This window comes from Anolis sagrei, chromosome 1, assembly GCF_037176765.1.
Source record: "Anolis sagrei isolate rAnoSag1 chromosome 1, rAnoSag1.mat, whole genome shotgun sequence".
Taxonomy (NCBI): domain Eukaryota; kingdom Metazoa; phylum Chordata; class Lepidosauria; order Squamata; family Dactyloidae; genus Anolis; species Anolis sagrei.
Window position 1 is genome coordinate 223,345,112 of NC_090021.1, and position 19,626 is coordinate 223,364,737.

The 19,626-nt window shown below is 36.9% G+C and overlaps 1 protein-coding gene across 5 annotated transcripts in view; it reads right to left on the minus strand.

The window, feature by feature from the left end:
* Positions 1-200: 200 nt before the first annotated feature.
* PTPN4 (protein tyrosine phosphatase non-receptor type 4) overlaps positions 201-19,626 on the minus strand; it is a 98,663-nt gene continuing 79,237 nt past the window's right edge. For all 5 annotated transcript variants that reach the window (XM_060774226.2, XM_067473526.1, XM_067473547.1 and 2 more), the window contains 5 exons: positions 17,856-18,002; positions 15,373-15,501; positions 14,231-14,379; positions 9,958-10,093; positions 201-8,226 (listed from right to left, as the gene is read on the minus strand). In XM_060774226.2, the coding sequence (XP_060630209.2) occupies positions 8,143-8,226; positions 9,958-10,093; positions 14,231-14,379; positions 15,373-15,501; positions 17,856-18,002 (645 nt within the window). In that variant the 3' untranslated portion in view covers positions 201-8,142. The remainder of the gene's footprint in view (positions 8,227-9,957; positions 10,094-14,230; positions 14,380-15,372; positions 15,502-17,855; positions 18,003-19,626) is intronic.

Below are 19,626 nucleotides of genomic sequence, written 5' to 3' on the forward strand. Positions count from 1 at the left end.
TTCATCTCTGTGTTCATCCTGAATCCAAATAGGAGATTTTTAACAGATAAAAAGGCCTTTAATTGCAAATTCAATCAATAGTGTCAAATCCAATAGTGTCTATGTCTGTACATTTCTAATAATAAACATGTGGTAAACACAGATACTCATCCAACATGCTGTAAATCTCATTTTAAATAAAAAAATGTCCAAACTTTAAATTACTAAAGCACATCTTTATTTTGCAATTAAACAATTAAGATCCACAAGTAAACTATATTTTTTCAAGTTTTTACCTAGACAACTATTTGTCAATCAAAATTAAATATATCCACAAAATATGTATAACAGCATATATTTCACATAATAGAATGAAGTTGCTCTTAAGACTAAAAACAAGATTTGTTAAATGTTAAATATTTATTCTTTTTTCCCTCAGGGGAGCTGCTGGTATAGTATGCATAACATTAGTGTACCTTATTAATGGCAAGAACTCTCTTTTACTCCAATGCAGGTAAGATACATAGGTCTAAATCCAATTGTTAACCAAACATAGAGCAGGCCCATTCAATCACTGGGATTAACCTATGGGTTCACTTCACCTTCCCACTGATTCATTGGGCCTCGCTGGAACGAATAACTGGATTTAGGCCATAAGGCCCTTTTAAAGCATACAGTAGCTGAAGTGATAAACGCAGATTATTTTTTTACATTGTCCAGTGTTGATCAAATTCAAGTGCATGTAATTTTCAATGGAGCAAATGTCCTGCTGCTTAGTGTAGAGCTGCTCTTAGCTGAACAACCTTTGTTGTTTTTATTTTGTAAAAAATGTAAACACAAGTTCAGAGACACATCCATTTATATGCAAACAAACCTGTGTGATGACAGATGGACAATGCACAATTACACTGGGCTGTAGAGGCGCTCAAAAGCCGACTCACTAAGCAGTGCAACAGCCAGCTGAACTGGACAATGCAAAGTCACAGAAGAAAGGCAAAGTCATTACCATTAGCAACACAAATAAATAAATATGGTCACTCATAGGACTGTGAAGATGATCCAGACACAAGATTGGATTTTACACCCTTTGTATTATTTACACATAAGACTAGCACCTCTGCCAGAGAACAAAACAAAACAAAAACAAAAAAACCCCACACGCAAACACAAAAACGGCTTTTTTGAATTTGCTAGGAGAAAGAGATCACCAATTTTAGTATCTATATGAACAGATGTTAAATTTGAAGCCCAGTTCCTAATGTGTGGCAGTAACTACACTGGGAAGTTTGTCTCTCTCTATACTCTTAACAGAAAAACACAAGCAACAGGGTGACAAACTGTTTTCACCCCTCTGACCATATTTTAGCTTCTGCCTATAAGAATTACAGCCTTTTCCCTTTAATCTTTTTGCATTGCCTACTCATTACAGAAGTACAAAACTCTGGACTAATTTCCAGACTTTTAAGCAAATATTTTAAAATGTTAAGCAGGAATACATGCAAGCCAGAATCCAAAGGGCTCCTTGACTACACACGCACATTTCTATGTCCACTCAGAGACTATCCCCTTTCTCTTTGCCTTATAGTGAACCTGTGTGGCTCCCCAAGATTTTTTGGAAGCCAATCTAGAATAATGATAGACTGTCAAAACTGCGGCGTACAAGGAAAGCTATCTGCAGAGCCCAGTGGATCTCAGCCATAGTAAACTGTTTATAGTTGAGTATGACACAGAGAAATCAAAAGAAATGTTTAAGCTGCGATGTTGTGACGGTTCTTTTTAGGGCCATCACTTGTGATGATTACAACTCTAAAATCGGGGAAAATGCTTAGTTTATCAAGATCTGCTCTAGCACTACAGGTTGATACATAGGCATTCATTTTTCATATGCAATGTGGCAGACCTAAGATTTTGGAATTAGTGAAATGTGTCTTAAGACAGATGGAAAAAACATCCAGAAGCATTCATGCTCAGAAAAATCCCAATCCGCTCCATATAGTAGTCAGTTAGACATCTCCTCAATCTGATAGCAAACATGTTTTCTCCAAAAATCATGTCAGTAGTAAAGCATTTGATAAAGTGCTATTTTGAAATTCAAGAAATTTAGATGAAATATATTTAAAATTAGGTTAAATATCAAGTATTTCTATCAGTAAATATTGTCAGTCAAGCTCTCCTCACTTCCCAAGTATCACCAGCTCCCCCCCCCCCCCCCCAAATAAATCATTTCCCAAATATTAACATAGTGGTCTTCAAAGATCCCTGTACAAATAAACCATATGCCAGTAACATTTGGTTTAAGGCAATATAATTTTACCATTTTCCCACAGAATGTATTTCCTGACTATCTCATAAGATTTATTCATCCAGATTGTAGCTGATGAGAACAAACATTTAGTGTATGGACTGAAATTAAACCTTTAAAGTCCAAGTTTCAACAAGGCAAGCTGCCCTTCACAAAGATGAAAATCTAGTTTTCAATTCCTAAACCATTCAGAAGATTGAAAAGCAACCCATTCAGCTTTGGTTTGTATTTCTAGCTTGGCTGCAATGACTGAATTAAAGCATATATGTTAGTTCTCCTTTACAGCATTTCCAGAATTCAGCTTAACACAGTTGTCCATGCAAAGTTTTTTTAAAAAAAATGCTACTTTGTTACATAGTGGACTTAACATTGGTATTTATTTAGTATCTTTCTTTGTGATAGGTGGCAATGGCACAAACTGAAATGGTACTACTGCATAATAATGAAAACGAAGGCTGAGTTTGTTTTCCATGGCAGCTGGATATTACGGTTAGAAGGCAAACTCAAATACACACAAGCAACCTATCAAAAGTACCCCAAAGCAAGTGTGCAACAAATCTAGATTTAAAATTCAAAAAGTGATCCATAGATCACAAATGACAAGCTACTTAAGCCTACAGCTGATATTTAAGCTTTCTTATCACCTCTTCACTGCACCTCCAGAAACTCACTCCTGAGTATAGATTCTTTAGACTGACATTGGATGAAGGGGAGGAAATATAACAAGAGGAAAAAGAAAAAATTGTGAGGCATCACCTGCAAACACACTTTCCACTTGCACAGGAGTACCTATACACTCAAGTTGCAGTATTTGTGCTTAAGGCAAGAGCCTCATTTATTCCAAAGTCCATCCAACTGACTAAAGAAATTCATTTCCAGTTAAGCATGCTCAGAGGCTTGTTGGCGTCTCTCCATTAATTTCCATGTCACCAGAACCCAAAGTCTCACTAAGTTCGATAGCAGCTCTTCCTTACTGGTTTCTTCACGTTATTTCTTTCAATTTGCCCTCTATTTGCACTGGTGAAGTACACATGCAGACAACTAGATTCTAGTTCTAATGCTGAAATACAAATGTTGGCATAACATGCAGAAGTTTCCTTTGAACAACATGTGTAGTCCTAAGCCATTTGTGAATCTTGCTATTAGTGAAAGTATGGGGGGGAAGGATGGCATCGTACCAGATTATCTTGACTCCCTTCCAAATGTTGATTATAGAAGTAAGGAAAGGCACTTACACAGAACACACAAGGGGTTAATATAGCACATGAGTTACAAATCCCACAAGACTTTCAAAGGCTTGGGGAACCATCAGTTGCCAACTACTGGCCACATACTTGTAATTCTGCACTCAATCAAGCAGATCACCTTCCAAAATTCTAGAGTAGCTCTGCTCCATGATACACAAAAGCTGCTGAGACTCCATGCATTACCTTTCCACTTCTTGGCCTCCGCAAATGCTGCAGCTAAAGCACTTTTGTTTTCTCCCTTTCACAGATGATGCAATTATCACCTGCACATTGGTTGGTGGCAAGGTCCTGGCCTGAATGCTTATGCCAAAACACCTCTCCCCATCTCTCTTCACTTGCATTTTGTACCTTCTGCTATAAGAGGAGAGTATCATTTCTATATTGGTATCCATCGGCTATGAATACACTGCGGTCTACACTAACTCTATGATGTTTTACAAGAAGAACTTATTCATAAAATTCAGAAGAAAGCTACCAACCAAAGTTGTAACATGAACGACTTTTGTGAAAAATAATGTAATATAATAGTTTGTACTACTGGGTTTAAAGGTGAGTTTAGTACTTCAGAGAAAATGTCTAAGGCTTTAGCTTAACGTAACTGATGGTCTGCCTCATTCTACACTTAGATTGCTCAAGAAAGTACATTTTGGAAATGGAAATACCAAGTTACATTAAAATCAACTTTGTTCTAATGCTAGTAGTAATGTTGTACAGAAACTAGTGCACTACCAGAAATGGGTAAACCACTGTCATTATTTGGAGGGACAATGCTTCATGTTAATAGTGAGGATCATCATGTAACCCTCCAGATCATGTCGGACTGTAAATTCCAGCATTTTCCCACAATTGCTATGCTAGTTAGGGCTATTGGAACTTACAATCCAATAACAATGGGGGCCATAATTTCCTCACATCTCTAAGTGGGATAATTAACTGGCTTTCTCAGAGAATGACTGACAGTGAATACTTCATATTTAACTTACCTTAAAATATACTTCCATTACCCAAAAAGCCACACAACTTTAAAAAGGCAAAGAAGCAACCTAGATTTCTGCAGTAGACAACCTTCAAAAATACCTTAAATAATCATAGTCTTCAAGATTAAAAAAAACATACATCTGTAACATACATTGGCACAAAACTATTACCCCATTGCTCTTATTTACAATGAAAAAAAACTTGATTTTTTTTTAAAAAACAGGAAGTGTTACAATTTCTCTCTCCACATCTTTTTTAGGAAATAGTAAGAAAATAATTATCCATAAAATCCAACACCCATAACACTCATCACTTTATGTAATTATGCCTGAAACATACATTCATGTTTTGTACAGAATGAAGCACATACAAAAAATATTTTTTTTCTTTTTCTTTTTAGCTTGATACATATCTTCGTAACCCAATGCAAAGTAATTAGCAATATTAACTTTTAGGCCATATAAAAATATTAGTAAAAGGCTATTTATACCAATGGGAAGATGCATTTTATGGACATTTCTCTTTTAATGCATAACAATGCTTTATTATCAATCTGCCTCTATCATATATGCACATTTGAGGGAAATTTCTGTAGCTTGTTGATTAGCTGATGAGCTGCCCAAGTAATCTCTTCAAATATTTCTTCATCGACACTGACTGTAAACCTGGATCAGCTTATATCGGAGAGATTGAGACTTTTAAGGCAGCTAATGTTTCTGTCTCTATGTTGGATCAATGTATGAAAAATCAAAACTACACCCCAACAAAATTATACACTGTGGGATAAAGGTTACTCACAGCTTCAGATTGCTTTGGCAAACTCTCATAAGAATATCAGTATAGGTAAAATATCAGCATATGTAAAAATACCAAGGGTATATATACCTCCTAGTTTTTCTCTTCCATCTAGTTTATAAAAAGGGCAATGCTGTTTTCATGTATATGTTTGGCAACAGTAAAATTGTACGTTCTTTTCTAGAGTGAATGCAAACAATTTCATATATAAATTTAACATGTCACAAGTGTGTAAAATAGCCCTGAAAACAAATGTCATGACACAAAACAACAGAAATAGTAACAAAATCCAAAGCCTAAAACTTACCAGGTGCCAATCCTTTTCAAAGTAAGATTATGAAAACAGAAGCGTTTAGCATGTTTAATTTTACTATTATTCCTCTTTGGGCTTGCCGCAATATTGTTTCATAAGAGCCACCACTGCAGACTTTCCACAAAACTCTTGAACAGTCCTTCCTTCCACTAGAGATAATTTAGGTGTCAGCACAGCACAATTCTAAGCAATCACCAGAATCATCACTTATTTCCACAGATAGCAAAAATAGAAGTGCATTTTAGGAATTGCTTCAGTTTTTGGAAGTAGAGAAAAGGATTGTGTTTTTTTACAGACTGGATAGTAAGTAACCCATTACAGATAATACCATCTGAACTATAACCTGGATAAAGTAAATCACTCATCGCTGGTATTCGTTTTCATAAGTGACCCAAAAAGGAAGATATAGTTAAAGATAATAATCCCAAATCCAGAAACAAAATTTGCTTTTAAAATAAGTAACACAATCAATATTCTTTTTTAAAAAATTATAAAGCCTTTAAAACTTTCTCTTAAAAGGGAATGAGGTTGGTATATCTTTGCCCTACAGAAGTTAAATGAATGGGAATACATTTTCAATGCCATGGGTTGGATGCAGACTTCACATTCTCCAAATCAAAGAGCTGGGGAATATGAGAAGAGCTTTTCTTCTCCCTGAAGCCCAGAGTGTCCTCTAAAATCTGCTTAAGGATTCCTCCCCCAGCATCAAGCAGACTTTGGAGGCTGCAAGCATTTGCAGGATAAGAAGCCAAATAGCTAGTTAACCTTCTCCTCTTATTACTAGCAGGAGCCTCTAAACACCAATATGGGATTCTGCACAGGGCTCTGCTGAGAAGTCTACATCCATCCTCACAGTGTCTTCCTTTCTCTCTTTATCATAGCTATGTTTTAAAAGCCATCGTAAAAATATTTCACTCCATGACTGATTTTTTTAAAATGGGGTCCCTAATGAAAGCATTCAAATACAGGGCAGATTAAATTTTCATAAAGGTCTGAAACATACACTTGCTGTGCAGGAAGGAGAACATCCTTACAAACAAATTGGCTTTTCTGATCCTAGAATTACATGTGTATATTTTCAAAAACTAAGACTACATATTACCCTTGAATGAGCGGAGACATTGTATTAATCAACCACCTCCATCGAGGCTACTGAATTTAAATGGAGATAAATAACCAGTTTCATTATGCAAAACAACACAGAAAATCCCAATGAACGTACAGAAAGGTTGCATATTTAGCAGACAAAAAGATGGCATTTCATTCCTCCCTTCCCTTTCCCCCCTAATCTTGTAAAAACACTATAAATATGAATTACATCAGGGAAGGTCCACTTGGAATTTTCATGTTTAAAAGTGGGAGACTGATGTTACTGAGGAGTCATGTCCTACTCAAACGACAAAGCTTTTTTCTCATTTTATAGTTGAAAGTAAGGAAAAAACTCTAGAATTTGACACTGGTTTGTTGTTTTGTGCTAACATTTTACAACTGGAAAGGAATGTGCTAGATTTTCCACTTCATTGCAGAGTAGTAAACAATGATTACATGTTTAATAGGCCAGGATGTTTTTGCTACACAGAGGAGCATGCAGGTACTTGTAGAAAAAGAAGGAATGGTATTTCTATGATCCTGCCCCGCAACAGTACCGTATTCGAAGCACCAAGAGACAATGCTTTAGAATGTGAATCTGAAAAAGTAAAACCAACCAAGATCACACTTCCCTTTTTGGGCAATATTGGTGCCTTGCCATTAAGACATACACTGTAGGTCTCTAGGCACTTCGGGGGTTAAGACAATATTCATGCATTCTCCCATTAGGTGATGTCATCGGATGTTTCCAAATACATAATTGTTATGACATGCTGAGAGACAGCTACCAGTTCAAAGTAAGTATTCTTTCTACTCCAACCTAAACCAAACTGCTGGTTAAATGGGCCTTTGCAGCAACTGCTGGGTTAGAACAAACTGCAGCTTTTCACAACAAATCAGGTTAGATTTTTAGAAGAGCATAGGGCAAAATGTGCTGCTTCCATAGGCAGTGTATCTAGTAGTAATAATATTGCTAACATTTCACCAAAACAAAAGACAACAAGAATCTTAACGACAAATAAATTGTAGCACTGGAAGAAATGGCTTTATGTGTATTGTTGTTGCTTTAAAAAAGAGAGAGAAAGGTGTCAAATAAAGAGCGAGAGTGTTCCAAGCCTTTCTTTTGTAGCAGTTCAAACCAAAGGGACTATATGGCACTACAACAAACTCTGGAAAGCTATCCAGAACGCATGGAGTTCATTCAGTCTGTGGTTTGTTCGAAGCAAAGCATAAAGGAAGTCTTCCAAGAGACAGGGAAAAAAATCATAGTGTTTCAGAGACCAGTTTTCAGTTTTAACATAAAGTGCAACAGTGCTGAAGTTTTTCCAAGTCCATTTCAGTTCTTCATTGTTTTCAGACATCATTTCTTGCAAGCAATGTTATGGCACAACAAGTGCAGTCTTACATGGATTCTTCTGTAAAGTATTGTTTGCCTTCTATTAATGCAGTGATGTCTTTAAAGGTCTAACAAGTTCTTCTTCGTACACTTTCAAAATAGCCTCGCAAACAAATCTGTATTGACTCTGGAAAATAAAGTGCAGCAATTTATGTCTTAGTTAGGGGGGCAAGGGGGGATTTTTTTAAAACAGTGAGCTACGAGAATGTCTTGGCAAACTTCAAAGATATTGTGATGAAAATACTTTTAAAACATTTTGAAAATGTTAAAATATAAATGTCTATCCCCAAGTGAATTCTTCACATTAATAAATATCACTTTTTTTACACAAATTAAGTCGTACTCTTTACCTATTAATGTTATAACAATGAGTTTCACTTTCAGTATACGAAAAGCTACAAATGGATGAAAATATAGATCGGTAAACATGGTGGAAGTTACTTTGGCTATCTGTATTAATCTAATACTAACATCTGAAAACTATTTCCAAGTTGAAGAACAGATACAAGGAAAAATAAGGACTGCATCCAAAAGTGTCATACTGCAAACTTTGATGACTTGCAAAAACCTTTGATGACTTGCTTTCACTGTTGCACATGCATCACATTCAGTGTTGTGGTTTTGTTTGCACTAGCATTGCTCAACACATTATAGCTTTATTGGGTGAGCTGCCTGAGCTTTTTTGGCCACTATTTTAGATATAATGCTAAAAGGTCACAATACTAAAACTACTCATGGCTTTAATGTGTGCTGCATTATACAAGAAGGGGCTTTAACCAGAATATTTCACTGTTTATATTACACTATGAGGAGGTCTACACTAAAATGAATGCACCCACAAGTAAATGTGTATTTAACACATAGAAACAGTAGAATGGATTTAGGAATCCAATTAAAAATTTATTACAAGAGGGGAAATAAAAACAGAACACTGCCATCTTGTGGATAAAATATGGAAGTGTAAAGGGGAAAACAACTGATTCTGATGTTCAGCTGTACAAATTACATGACTGAAACAGCACAGCAGTCACCCTTTCTCTGTGTGTGAAATGCCTTTCATAGCCATAGTGATCAAACCTCTTCATTCATATCATCTCCCAAATGAATCCTTTGACATGCTGTTAATTCTTTGCTCTATAATGTGGATGCGGATCCAGAAAAGGATATATGCGTACTGAAGTTTCATCTATTCCACTCATGAAAGTAAGTTATTTACTTATTTATTTACTATATTTATATCCTGCCCTTCCCACCCCAGCAGGGGGACTCAGAGCAGCTCACAACAGGTAGCAAATGGATGCTGTATATATACATAAACACAATAAAAATAAACATATGCAACAAAACTCAAAAAACAACAGCAGTATTAAAACAATTATTAAAACTACACTGTCAAATCCAAATCCATTAGTCATTTCACATTTATGAAGGAAATTTGGAGCACAGAAAATAGGCATCATCAAGCCTGAATACTGCTGATTATCCCCCATGACTGGGGAAGGGGAAGAGGACACAGACACAATCCAGGAGCAGAAGAGACAAGATAGAGAAGGGAAAGGAATGAGTGAGAGAAAAGAGAGAAAGAAAGGGAGGGATGAAACAAATCAGATCAATTTGATCCAATGCAGCTGTGGCAAGAGTGATAGAGAAAAGGAAGGGGAATGGAGGTCTGAATTCTAAATCATGAATTACTGAGCACCAGCGTTATTCTGGCTGCATCTATCTATGTAATACAAAACTGAAGTAATGCATTCAAATTTACATCCAATAGTTGTACAAAATGCAGTGCCAGGACACACTTAATAATATCACTTATTTCAAGCAGTAATGTGTGTTGTTAGAAACAAGTGCTACTTACAGGAGTTTGGATCATCATGGCCCTTTGATCTCTCATGGTTCTCACAATATCCAATGGGTAAACAGGCTGGTTACATTCAATAAGACACATAGCTGTTTCCATGGTGATAAGAACACCAGTTCGTCCAATCCCAGCACTGCAAGATATATATATATATATATTTTAAAAAAAAATCATTTCTAGTATTTTTAAAAACAGAAGTACTGTCTAGGAACATAACTACTTTACTGAATGAGTTGAATCTGTATTTAACCAATGTAGTAGTTTCTAAAGAAGTGGAAACTTACACTAAAATACAAAACAGTATTAAAGATGCTATTATGTTTTTCTTTCTCTTTTCTTTCCCTCCCTCTTTTTTTCAATGTATTTGACCAAGATCCTATGGAAAGTATTTTCTGATTTTCAAAAGTATCTTCAATTTTTTTTGAACACATTGCATATTATGGCTTAAATGTTAACTTAAGATTGGAAGGTGCATGTGTGATGCAGTATACATTATTCCTGGCATATCCATATATAGATTACTTTAAGGGAGATTCATGCTTATATAGGACCGCATCTTCTGAATCTGCTGGGTCAAGTAAGGCAAGCTTATAACATTGTTGTCATATATTCACAATACAGCTATTACTATTTTCTTATTTAGTATAATTATAGACCATCCAAAGTACTCTCTCCAATCCTATATTTCTATTTAAAATTACAAAAATACTGGATTTTATAAAGCAATGTTGACAAATCAGGGAGATACACCCCTTTATTGCACATCTGAAAACGTTTCCCTGCATTTTTCTCTGCTATTTATCTTTATATGGAAGGATTTCAAGCAGTTATTGTCTAAGAAAAAAAATAAGGACTTGGAGTGGATTTGATTCAGAAGTAACTGCTTGTACTTAGCAGGAAAAAGCAAGATCACAGCTGACAAACCAAAGTCATTAGCAAGTACCCAAGATTAATAACTAAAAGAGTAATGTGATTTAATGTAACTGCTGAACCTTATAAAGAATTTAGTAAAGAAGACACTGAGGTAGTTTTTTTTTTTTGCCATTCTGCAGAGTTGCTTGTACACTGATTGCTGAAAGCAACTGATATATATATATATATAGAGAGAGAGAGAGAGGGAGAGAGAGAGAGAGAGAGAGAGAGAGAGTCATATAGACAGGATATATTAGTGTCACTGATAAACTTAGTGTGCATAAGCAAAGACAACTACAAGTGGCGAGTCAAAAGTGTATATTATTCCTTCATTCCATGAAAACTGCTTCACCTACTCCATGAATTATGCTAATGATGTAAAAGCAGCTCAACTGGTTCCCCCCTTATTTGCCTGAAAATCAGGAACATCCAAAAACTAAAGAGTTGGAGCAGCATATTGGTAAATCAAACCGGAAAAAACATTTCACTTGGTCCCTCATTTTTTAAGGAGAATCTTAAGATATATGTGCTTACTCCAGAATGGACATGGACTAGACTCAATTTACAATCAAAGATCACTTTGGAGAGTGACCATTTATCCCATTTCTGTTTGTTCTATCTACAGTGCAGCCCCTATGATGCACTTTCCCTCTTCCTAAACTGAAAGCCTAACCCCACTGGTCATCCTTTTGGGTTCCTCTCAATTACACTTTTTTTTAATTCCTACCTCATCCAGGGTTTTATAATTTTACCTCGTCCGTTTGGCCTGCCCATTGTGTCCAATTTTATGCTATGTCAATTTGCTTTATTTATTATTATTATTTTCCTTGCAGCATGATCATAAGACATTTAACTAAGGGGCTCAGCTCTGCATCTCAGTACTGCCATTACTGCCAGTTTTTAATGTTTAATATATACTAAACATTAAAAAATCAAAAGCTTTGTAAATATTAATTTAAATATTTTTGATTATAAAAATTAACATCTGAATTAAACCATATCAAGACTGAGTTTATCAGGAATGATCTCAATTAAGAATAACAAGCTGAAGTCAGCATATTCTAGGTGACTACTATGCAAGCTCAAGTGTCTCTATGTTAATTTGCAATGTCAGTATGCATTTGAGAATTCGTTTACATAAATTTTGCTGTTTTGTTTTAATCTGATACAGAACTGTCACAATTTTGGTAACAAGTTAATTTCTACGTTTGTCCAGAAGGTGGCATCAACAGGAACCTCAAATATTACTTGTCATTAATGACACAGGGAATAACAAAGGGCCATCCAAGTTTATTCACCTGCCTGAAGGCTGGCCTGTTTCTCCACCACCAACATTATACAGACCAACATTAGATCAAGGCAAAAGCAGAAAGCATAACATAGCAAAAATGTCCAAGAAATCTAAGTCACAAAAACCTAAAGTTGAACAACTTCTTAAATTTAACACCAGCAAAACCTCTTTCTCCTCTAGTCTGTAGAAAAAAGACCAAGAGATCACGGAGTAAGCAAAAAAAAAAAAGTCCACATTATTACTATTTAATATTTAAGAAGGAGTAAGCACAGCTTTGCCCAAAAGCATCCCAATTGCCACCACCACAATTGCCACTGCCCTGGCCTTGAAGAGAGGAGCTCTATCATGCCTAAACCCAGAAGCAGATGGAAGAACCTTCTGCAGTATCTGTTGGACGTAACATCCCCCCCCCCCCACACACACACACCCCAGCCAATAAAAACCTCTGCCATCCCTTTGTCCTTTGGAATAATGTCTTAAATAGATTATAAGTCCGAGGACAGGGAAACATTTTATTGTTCTTTTACTTGTAAAGTGCCCTATTCAGTGATAATGCTAAACAAGCAAACAACAACATCCCAAAAGCCATGATCTCCACAACTACTTCCAGGATATGAAAGAATAACAGTTGAAAAGGAATGCTACAAAGATTTATAGTGAGATAACAGGCCTTGAAATGCCTGGAAAAGTTCTACTTTGTGATATAAAGAGGAAGTAGAGGCAAAGAAATTAGTTCATTTTCATTGCTTTCACTACCTCTAAGACAGGCCTGTATAACCTGTGGCCCTCCAGGTGTTTCGACTTCAAACTCAACTGTAGACATCTAGCAGAGTTTGTCTGGGAATTTACTACACCTGCCCAGAAGTCTTCTCCCACTCCACTGTTCTAAGCTCTGGAATGTACATAGGACCCCATTAAATAAGATAAATGACCTGGAAGCGATTGTGTGAACTGGACAAATCTCCATTTCACAAATTAATGGAAAAGTCTGCCCTACAATACAGAAAAAATATTTTTAGAAATCCTCTGGGGTAGACCATCTTAATAATTCTACTGTTGCATTGGAGGACATTGTTAGTCTATATTTCGAGAGGAAATCATCTGAGGATAATTTAAAGGCCTTCACCTTCAGAACATCTTCTTCCTGTACAACTGAGAAATCTAATTCTGAAATGCAGCCTGCGACCTATCTTGGGTCAGTAACATCCTGCAACAGCTCCACAGTCGTTGTCAACAGCAGTCATGAAGTCCTGAGCCATCCAGACAAGGCTGCCTTATCATATATGTTTACATCTCCCAGTACTAGCAACCTATGGATTCTCAATGCTATGTCCAAGATACATCTTTTTACACAGGCAGGACAACAACTAAGATTCACCACTGATTCACACAGATGCAAGAAAAGTAGAAAAGAGCCAAGAGCAGAATATGTGGCTTCCAGCAGAAATTTCAGTACAAAGAATTTGCTAAACTAAATATGACTGACATTAACAACTTTTAGTCTCATAACTATACATTGAAAATGATTGTAAAAAGAACAGTTAATTTTTTCACTAATATTTAGGAACCAAATTATAGACCAGCATGTGCAAGAGGCATTGATGCAATGCTTTTTTATTGTATATCTCACTGCCAGACACTTCTTTTAGAAGAAATGCAGGTTTTGAATAACATATTTCACATTATGGTTATGATAGATCGTTAAATAAGTTCCCTTCCAAATCCTATCTTTTTAAATGTAAACACAGTCATATTTTTGTGAGGCATGAAAAACATGGCTTAAAGCAAGTATTTATTATTTATTTATTTATTTACTGCATTTATATCCCGCCATTCTCACCCTGAAGGGGACCCAGGGAGGCCTACAACAGAGGCACAAGTAGACAAATCTGTTCACATATAAGGAAAGCCAAAAGAAAATAGCAAATAACTATTTATTTAAATAGAATCAAGAATATAGAACTGGATTTGAAACTGAAGAGTATTTTAAAGTGAAGTAACAATATAAATAAATAAAAAAAAACACGGGAAAGAAGCAATAGAAAGTTCTACATGTGAACCAAATACCTGCAGTGAACAATGACTGGTTCTTCTCTGCCAGCTCTTTTTTTTCGGACAAGACATACAAAATCCAGAAAATCACTGGAATCATCAGGGACCCCATGATCAGGCCATGCGATATACTGGATTTGTGTGAGCTGACGGTCTTCATTTTTCTAGTGAAACAAAATGTGATCATTTACAACTCAATATTTCAATATATCGTTTTAACACTTTTAAATTTAAACATGAAATCCATTTCAGTTTTTTCCTCAAATATTTGAGCTTACATTTTGCAAAATGAACGTTAAAATGCTTCAATGAAGTACAAAATTATCAAACAGGAGTTCAAGAGAGAATTAAATGGATGCATACACTATGGATTTATAAGATCAATTCCATGGGCTATATGCATGAAGTAGGGCTAAACTTAAGACAACCTGACAAGTATAGTTTAAAGATGTAACAGGTAAATCAGCATGTGTGTGTGTGTGTGTGTATCTATATGGTAAGATTTAGAATTTTCCTGCATCAGGTAAAAGGCTGTTTCTCCCTATGAAGAGCACTGATACACAATTTTAGTGTATTCCATTTATATGTTGATACAAACAAGTTGGCCAAGAATCAATTGTTGCACAAAAGCAGCAGAGAACTTGCATGTTTCTTATATGAGTCTTCATGCAAAAACTGCTATTGGTTTGATTATACATATATAATCTTGTTTGAATCCCAGCTTTGGAAAAATGATGAAATATAATAAAGTACCACATATACTCTTGTAAAAATCATCCTCACGTATAAGTTGAGTGTGTGGATTTTAATAAGACCTGTGAGTAAGCCTACTGTCATTCTACAGACATTCCCATCCTTTTAGCTTACTTTGTCCCAGGAGAGCTTAAAATAAGCACTGAACAGCAGTATTTTTTGACAACTCCTCTGAGGGGGAGCATCAAAAAGGCACCACTGCCATTTTCCGACCCAGACATTCAAAAGGCCAAGTTGGTGCCACAGTGGAGAGAGTAGAAGGGACCAATACTTCTTTTAGGTTCTGCCAGGACAGATTCTATTTAAAGAAATAGATTATTACTTTTTTTCATAAGAGTTAGGGTACAGGATTCACACGAGGCAGCAAGTTTCAAAATAAATCATATAGAGATTCTGTGGCTCACCTCCAGGTTAGACAACGTCATCTCTCTGAAGACATAAGCAGGATTTCCTTCTTCTGAGTGGCAAGTGATCTGGAAATTTCCATATGAGGAGCTTCCACTGGGCTCTGGCCAGTACTGATGGCATTTTACCTAAATTCAATAGGATTGAAACAAATCCTCAGTTTTCATAGTGATTTATTGTCCCAATTTTCTTGAGAGTGCTTCAAACTGCTGCAAGAAGCATGAATTCATTTTATAAACCAGGACAAATAACTTCTTGCATAACCATATTAAAGGAGGAGTTAATGTACTAATTGAAAGGTTGAAATTCAGAGAATAGTCATTCTATGAAGGATGAAGAAAAAAATTCCCCTCATGTGGGTTAAAACCTCAAGGCAATCTGATCAAAGAAGGAATCATTAGATTTCAAAACTGTTTCAACTACTGCCTCCTTACATAAGGGATTAAGCCTGTCTAGTGGATGGCTCTTTCAGTCTGCTTCAGAATGATATCTCAATACACAAAAAGGTACATAGTGAAGGTTTGCATCATGTACTGAACGTTCTTGAACAGGGTCCCAAAACGAATGCAGCCTCCCAAGATCATTTACTCAGCCCCTGTCCTAAATTTTAGACCTAGGGCCAACTTAAGTCTGAAATAACTTGAAGACACACAACAACTGTCCCAATTAACCTGACTATCTCATCAGTCAAAAGCAGGCCCACACTTCCCACTGAAATACTGGTAAGTTTATGTTAGTTAAAATTGTTCTTCATTTTAAATCTTGATTTTTTCTTTCATTTTTTGATCTACAAATAAGATGCGTGCATTGTGCATAGGAATTCGTTCTTTTTTTTCCTTCAAACTATAGTCCAGCCCTCCAACAGTCTGAGGGACCATGAACCAGCCTTCAGTTTAAAAAGACTGAGAACCCCTGGTATAGAACAAAGAAAGTCATAATTCCCTCAGGTGACTTTGTATTTGGGTTACAAAAATTTCCATCCCTTGTTCCCTTCCCAAGATTATAAACAAACTGAAGATGATTTGAAAGATTGCAATTATTCAAGCAATAAGTCTAATGATGTAACGATCTATGGTTATAGTTACCAGTAATTTCAGTAGAATCATTTAGCAGGATCTGTAATAGTAAAATCATCTCTTTTTATTTTTTGTTACAGTCAGGATGGGAAGTCAGAGCCCTACTGTGTTTTAGTTATATGTATTTTTCATACTTTTTTTTCTTTTTTCTGAATATTTATTATTCTGATTACATATTAGATTGTTAGTGTTAAAAATCAAACAATCAATCAATTTCAGACCAGTTTTCTAGATTATAATATCCTTTTGAATTTGTTTGGTATCTTCAAATGTGTTAGATATTATCCCTCTTCTGTATCATTTGCAAATTTGACAAGGATTCCCTTCACCCCACCATCTAAACCAGGGTTTCTTAAACCTTTCCATGCGCAGTCCCTTTTGTTAATTAGTTAATTCTGTTTTTACCACTGGCATGAAGTCAGAGAAGCTAACCCCTGGGTGGTACTTTCCCCCTCCCTCCCCGCAGGAGGCTGAGAGATGCCAAGAGACAGGGCATGTCCGTCCTGGAACTGGAGGCAGCAGCCCCACGTGCTGCCTGCCCTCGGGACAGAGAAAAATGTGGGGGCAAAGGCAAGAACCGGGACCCGCCAAGCACCTTGCTGTTGCTCAAAGGCCCTTTTGTGTGTGTTTGAATCAATTTGCAATATGCTCTCAACAAAAATATGTTTCAGAGGATGGAAGACCTTCTAAAACTGTGAAAACCTACAAAACATGTCCAATGCTCAATGGCGTCAGGGGTAGGTGTTATAGGGTTGCTTGTGCTACTAAATTCCAAAAGGAAAATCATTTGGCCTGAGAAAACACAGATCAGCACTGTTTCCCATTATTACCTATAATGTTATTTAAGATTGTGTGCCCTGAGGAATGACAGATGTGTGGAAGCCCAGGGAACTCAGGCCATCAGATGCTGAAGAGACCATTAACCTGAGAGAACTACAGTTTGTAACTTTTTTGTTTGTTATTTTCAGTGTTTTCAAGTTTGTAACCTGCATTGATAGAAAAGCTGTGTATAAGCATATTAATTAGGAACCCCCGGTGGCGCAGTGGGCTAAAGCACTGTGCCGGCAGGACTGAAGACTGACAGGTCGCAGGTTCGAATCCGGGGAGAGACGGATGAGCTCCCTCTATTAGCTCCAGCTCCTCATGCGGGGACATGAGAGAAGCCTCCCACAAGGATGATAAAAGATCAAAAATCATCCAGGCGTCCCCTGGGCAACGTCCTTGCAGACGGCCAATTCTCTCACAAGAGGAGCGGTTGCTCCTGACACGACCAAAAAAAAAAAAAAAAAAAAGCATATTAATTTTAACAAACATTTTCAGAATACAGGAATACAAACAGACTGGTATAATTGAGTCACTTGCACTGGATTGGCAATTTGATTGAATAAAGCTGTACATTAACTTACTCTGCCTCGTTCCACTTGCGTGGTTAACATAACCACCATGGATGAACCTTGCTCCCAAGTCATCTGCCAAAAATCGGGACATGTATTGGGTAAAGGACCTTGGCAAGCAATGTATTTATTTATTATACTGGAAGAAGGGATTTCCATCTAAAAATAAATAAGCAGGATATAATTAACAATTTCATAATATATGGTAATTTTGGAGAAGAACAGGTAGTTTACCTTTAACTGTGATTCTTTGATAATCTGTTAACCTCGAAAGGGAGCTCAAAAATGAACAACTAACTGACAAAGTATTTTTGTGGGTTTTTTCGGGCTATATGGCCATGTTCTAGAGGCATTTCTCGTGACGTTTCGCCTGCATCTATGGCAAGCATCCTCAGAGGGTGAGGTCTGCTGGAGCTGGGGAAAAAGGGGTTTATATATCTGTGGACTGACCAGGGTGAGACAAAAGGCTTTTGTAAGTTGGGCTAGGTGTGAATCTTTTCAACTGACCACCTTGATTAGCATACAATGGGCTGACTGTGCCTGGAGCAAACTCTTAATGAAAGGTGCTTAGATGTCCCTGCCTGTTTTTCTCTCTGTTTTAATTTTAGAATTTTTTAATACTGGTAGCCAGATTTTGTTCATTTTCATGGTTTCTTCCTTTCTGTTGAAATTGTCCACATGTTTGTGGATTTCAATGGCTTCTCTGTGTAGTCTGACATGGTGGTTGTGAGAGTGGTCCAGCATTTTTGTGTTCTCAAATAAAATGCTGTGTCCAGGTTGGTTCATCAGGTGCTCTGCTATGGCTGATTTCTCTGGTTGGAGTAGTCTGTGGACTCCCCAAAATCCATAAGGACTCCACCCCACTCAGACCAATCGTGAGTGCCATTGGGTCCCCCACATATGACTTAGCCAAATTTCTTGCTGCACAGTTACAAAGCCACATTGGGCTCACAACACACTACATCAAGGACTCAGCCCACTTCATTGAAAAAATCAGCAATCTCAAGCTAAATACAAATGACATACTGATCAGCTTCGATGTGGTGTCTCTATTTACCATGGTCCCAGTTGCAGACACCATGGCACTCATCAACCAGAGGTTCCCAGAAGACATCACGGCGCTGTTTCACCATTGCCTCACCACCAGCTATTTTCAGTGGGACAATGAATTCTACGAACAGAAAGATGGAGTAGCTATGGGGAGCCCTCTCAGCCCAGTCATAGCTAACTTCTACATGGAACAATTTGAAAAACAAGCTCTTGAAACAGCAACCAAAAGCCCACTATATGGTTCAGATATGTGGATGACACTTTCACCATTTGGAGCCATGGAGAAGAAGAACTCAACAGGTTCCTGGAACATCTTAACAGCATCCACCCTAACATCCAGTTCACTATGGAAAAAGAAAAGGAAGGAAGATTGCCTTTTCTAGATGTCCTAGTCATCCGTAAACCAGATCAACAATTGGGTCACACCGTTTACAGAAAACCCACACACACATATAGATATCTACATAAAAATTCCAACCATCACCCAAGTCAAAAAAGAAGCACCATTAAAGCCTTGGCAGACCGTGCAAAAAGAATCTGTGAACCCCACCTCCTCCAAGATGAACTGAACCACCTCAACTGGGCTCTACAGGCCAATGGATATTCCACCTCAGACATCAGAAGAGCTGAAAGACCAAGAACAAGCCACAAGAGTAAAGATGAAGATCCACCCAGAGGAAAAGTGTTCCTGCCATACATCAAGGGAACCACTGATCGCATAGGAAAGCTGATG